We start from the raw sequence: 4354 nt of genomic DNA, 5'->3' as shown, positions 1-4354 counted from the left end.
CATGTCTATTAATGCCCTTCCTTCTACTATTCTCCCCATTCTTGAGTATTCCCAGTGCCTGTGATACCCTACGCTTTGCTAGTGACTCCCGTGCCCCACTCTGCCTGGGGCTTCCTGGGCTCAGAGCATCAGGCAGTGGAAGAAGGTGTACCTCAAGGAGCCTTGACAGGGTCCCCGAGTCTCCCCTTGAGGTAGAGTCCAGACCAGACCAGCTCTGGAGGTGGCTTCTTTACCTTAGTTATATCCTTATGGGGCCTGTGTAAAATGTCATCTCAGAACCCCAGATCCTAAGCCTGAGCCAGACCTGTTTGGGACTTTTGGGGGCCAGAGGACACTTTGGCTGTGGGACGGCACTGCCCCCTACAGGTGCCTAGTGGTATTTCCAATTCCTCCCCTACTGCCGGCCCCCAGTGACCACAGCCACACACGCCAGGTTGTAGAGTTCATAAAATCTCTTCCGAGCCAGCGGGCTGCAGCCAGACCTGCCAACAAGTCCAGAACCACTGCTTTGAGTTCAAGTACCCCCAAGGCTGTTGCTCAGTCACAGCTTCCAGAGCCTCCCACCATACTGCCCGGAGCTGCCAGAGCCCCGGGCCACCCCCTCCCTCCCAAGCCCTGGGCCTGACCCTGATATCTGGGGCAAGGTGCTGCGGACATAGACAAATGTAATGATGCACAGAAACCCAAGTGCAGAGTCACATCTCCGTCTCAGCCAACAGACTGTCCCCGAGTCCTGACGTCATTAGCACCATCTGAGAGCTGGGATCTGTGGAAGGGCAGAGGGGTTTTCAGAGCGCCACTCGTCCCTCCACTGGGCACCACAAATAGGAGAGAAATGGCCTCGGTTTCCCATTCCCACCCTCCCAGCTCCCAGGCCTCTTCAGACCTGGCTCCGGTCAACCCACAGGGCTCTTACCACTGGGGCACATCCAGGAGCTGCTGCCTCTCTGGTGGGCAGCAGGCTCCCGCCCCCTCACTCCTTCCTGCGTGTCCCCGGACCCTCCTGCCACCTCTTCTTCCTCCTCTCCCTCAGAAAGGAGGTCACAGATCTGCTGCTGCAGCTCAGGGCTAATGCTGTTCTCAGCTAACACCAGGCTCCGCAAAGCCGTGGGGTAATTTTCTACCATGTCCAGCAGGGTCTGGCGTGGAGAAGAGTACGGAAAAGGATAAACACAGTTAAGGTGGCCCCCCTGACTCCATCCTGCCACCCCTTCGGTGTGTCCAGACACCCTGGCTAACTCCCACCCCTACCTCCGGCCTTCCCCAAACATGAAGATGTCTCACCTGAGCTGACTGGTTGGTGAGCCCCGTGCCCTCCAAGTCCAGGACCTCTAAGGTGCGGCTGGAGGCCACAGCGACAGCCAGCATCCCTGCCACATGGTCACCTGGGGAGACAACACACACACATGCACAAACCTGCATACACGCACGGGCCTGCTAACCCTTGCTCCTGAAAGCCTCCCCATTGCCCTAGCAGCCTTGGCTGCCACCCCCAGGCCAGGAAACAATTGATAGGTGGCCAGGAAGGGAGCACTGTGGTTGGTGAGTGAACCCATGAAGCAAGCCAGGCCCAGCGGTGGTGACGGGTGCTTTGATCTACCTGTTGGTCATCTGATCCCCCACACAGGTGGCTCCTCTACTAGCTCCCAGACCTCCCTCCATCTTCCCTCCCCCAGGGTGGGGGTTAGCATGGCAACCGATGGTCCTAAGTTCTGGGATGGGGGTGGGTGGTGAGACTCTAAGGGGGTTTTCTTGAACCTCACCCAGGGGGTTGTAATCCAGGTTGAGGACGCGGACCTGGGAGCTGTGGGCCACAGCAATGGCAAGGCGGCTCCAGCCCTTAGGGGTGATGCCAGGATTGGCACTCAGCGTTAGCTCCTTCAAGCCTGGGCAACATCAGAAGGAGAAGCCAGGATGGAGATCAGACACTCCTTAAGCCTCTACCCTGCCCTGGGTTTCTGAGGTGTCCCTAGTGGCTTGGAGTCACCCCACCCCCACCACAGAACTTCAGGGCCATTCGAGACCCACGCTTTCCCTGCCCACCGGAACCTGGTTCCAGATTCTCCATCCTGCTCAGCCCTTAATCCTTCTCCTTCCTGAGAGGATTTAAAAACATTCTCACCCACACTGTCGGAGCCCTCAGCTCTGGGCCACGCCCCCTGCCCTCTGCACTTAGCTTTTCATCAAAGCTGCGCCAGCCCATGCCCCTCAGCAGGGCCCTGCTCACCAGACTTGGCCCCGTCTGGGGGGAGGAGGCCACAGATGAGGTTGATGGCTTCATCGCCCAGCATGCAGTCCCCCAGGTCCAGGGCCACAAGGGCAGGGTGGAGCGCCAGGGCTGGGTTCAGCAAGGCCAGCCCCGCATCTGTCAGGGGGCTCCCATGCAGGCTAGGGGTTGGGACCAAAGAGCAGAGGTTATTGCGGTCATCAGCCCTATCTGGAGGGGGAGGGGGTGCTTTCCATTAGGTGAGCCCCAGAGGTAAGGAGGGCACTCAGTCACAGCACTGGGGAGAGAGAGGCCTTGGGAAGAGAGAAAGAAAATTCTAGATTCGAAAGGAATACAGGTAGAAATGGAATTCGGTTTCTTTTCTCGGGCAGGGACTGGGACCCAGGACAGAGCAGAGAGGAGGGGGGGCGGGTGGATTAGGGTCCCTGAGGAGGCAGAATGTAGGGGCAGGAGTCTAGTCCCCAGATGGGTGTTCCGTCCGTCCTGGGAATTGAGGCGCTGACCCCAGAAGTCAATGCGGGTGATTAGGAGGGAGGTACACGTGCCCTGCCAGGAAAGGGGGAAATCCCATCTCCTTTGGGGGTGGGGCTGCGTGTGCAAAGTCTGGAGAGAAGGGATGCGCTTGGAGGGTATTGTGCAAGCGTGGGCAGAGGGATGAGGGGTGTGTGTAACGGCGGAGAAGGGAGGCTGGTAGAAAGAGGTACATGAAGGTGTGGAGGAAGCGGAGGTGGCAGGTGAGTGCGAGAAGGGGTGCAGCGCCCGGGACCCCCTTGCGAGGGGGCGCACTCACAAGAGGGACTGGATGGAGCGGTTGGTCCGCAGCGCCTCCGCCAGCTGCTTGATGCGGCTGGGGCTGGACACGACGCCCAGGTTAAGGTTGAGCTGCGCCAGGGACGTGGCCCCGGCCAGAGCCCGGCAGATGCGGCCGAAGTCGCGGTCGCAGAGGCGGCAGCCGCGCAGGGAGAGCAGGCGCACGGCGTTGTCGCGCAGGCCGCGGCAGATGTCCCGCACCTCGGCGCCTGACAGCGGCTCCCCCGAAATCTGGATGGAGCTGGGCAGCATCGTGCCCACGGCTGGGCCTCCGGGGCCGGGGCCCGGGACGTGGGCGAGGTCGGCGGGGCCGCGGGAGGGGTCGGGGCTGAGGTCGGGGCCCGGGCAGGGGTCGCGGCCGGAGCGGGGGCAGAGGCGGCGGCAGAGGCGCAGGCGGCCGCGGAGGTGGCGGCGGGAACGGCGGCGGCTGCGGTGGCGAAGAGCGCCGGGGCCCGGGCCGGAGCTGGCCGGGGCGGCGGAGGCGCCGAGGTCGCCGGTCGGGCTGAGACCGCGCGGCGCTGGCGCCGGGACGGACCGTGCTGCCGGTGTCTGGGCCGCGGGCCGGGGTGCGCGATCTGGGGCGGGCCGGGGGCTGCTCCGCGCTTGTCCTTGTCCGTCGCCGTTGCAGCAGGGGCCGCGGCTTAGGACGCGCGGGACTGGTTCCCGCTCAGGGGCCGCATCTGCTCCCTCCCTTCCTCCAGCTTGGCTTTCCCTGCCGCGCCCGCAAAGAGAGGAGCCCAAAGCGGGCAGACCGGCAGCCGGCGGCGGGCGGCAGCCTGGGCTTCGGCTCCTGCGCGGGAGCGGGCGGTGAGTTCCCATGGCAACAGCCGCGTCACCACCGCTCGCCCCGCCCCCTGCCTAGGCCATGCGGGCCCACGAGGTTTGCGCACACCGGTGGTTCAGGAGCCGTGGGGACGCTCTTCCCCTGGGTGCGGGGCCAAACAGGTAGAAAGTAGGTAGCAGGATCGAGCCGGCGGCTGGCATGGGTGCGGAGGGGAAAATGGAGGCACGTCAATTGGAGGTGGCGTTTGAGACGTTGACCGCGTTCTTTTGCCCGTTCTCCCGTCGTTCCTCGTTCCTAAGGGCCAGAGGAACGAGGTGCCAACGCTTGAATCCCAGGCACGCCCTCCGGTCCCGTTTGGAAATCTTCAGGGTTCTTTAATCCGGGCCTCGCCCCGCCCCCGCGCCCCCGCGCCGGGAGGCACGTCTTGCGAAGGGATTCCAGCCCACGAGTACTTCCCCGAGTGCCCCTCGCCACGATGGAGCGAGTTCAGGCCGGGCAGAAGCAATCTGGATTACCAGGCACAGGGGAATCTT

General features: G+C 63.1%; 1 protein-coding gene across 2 annotated transcripts; it reads right to left on the bottom strand.

Moving 5' to 3' along the window:
- Nucleotides 1-434: 434 nt before the first annotated feature.
- On the bottom strand, nucleotides 435-4174 carry LRRC73 (leucine rich repeat containing 73). 2 transcript variants are annotated; one of them, XM_019738428.3, is made up of 6 exons: nucleotides 3018-4162; nucleotides 2228-2388; nucleotides 1764-1886; nucleotides 1285-1385; nucleotides 917-1139; nucleotides 435-766 (listed from the first exon to the last, which is right to left on the bottom strand). In XM_019738428.3, the coding sequence occupies exons 1-6, from the start codon at nucleotides 3854-3856 to the stop codon at nucleotides 696-698; spliced, it is 1518 nt and encodes a 505-aa protein (XP_019593987.2). In that variant the 5' UTR covers nucleotides 3857-4162; the 3' UTR covers nucleotides 435-695. The 2 variants fall into 2 exon arrangements, with proteins under 2 accessions (XP_019593987.2, XP_019593988.2); XM_019738429.3 differs by lacking the exon at nucleotides 1764-1886 and having other exon boundaries at nucleotides 3018-4174.
- Between the last annotated feature and the right edge of the window lie 180 nt (nucleotides 4175-4354).

Source organism: Rhinolophus sinicus, chromosome 2 (genome assembly GCF_057876585.1).
Source record: "Rhinolophus sinicus isolate RSI-liver-muscle chromosome 2, RSI-T2T, whole genome shotgun sequence".
Lineage (NCBI taxonomy): Eukaryota > Metazoa > Chordata > Mammalia > Chiroptera > Rhinolophidae > Rhinolophus > Rhinolophus sinicus.
Note: the sequence above shows the minus strand (reverse complement) of the source record. Positions and strands in the feature narration are given on the sequence as shown.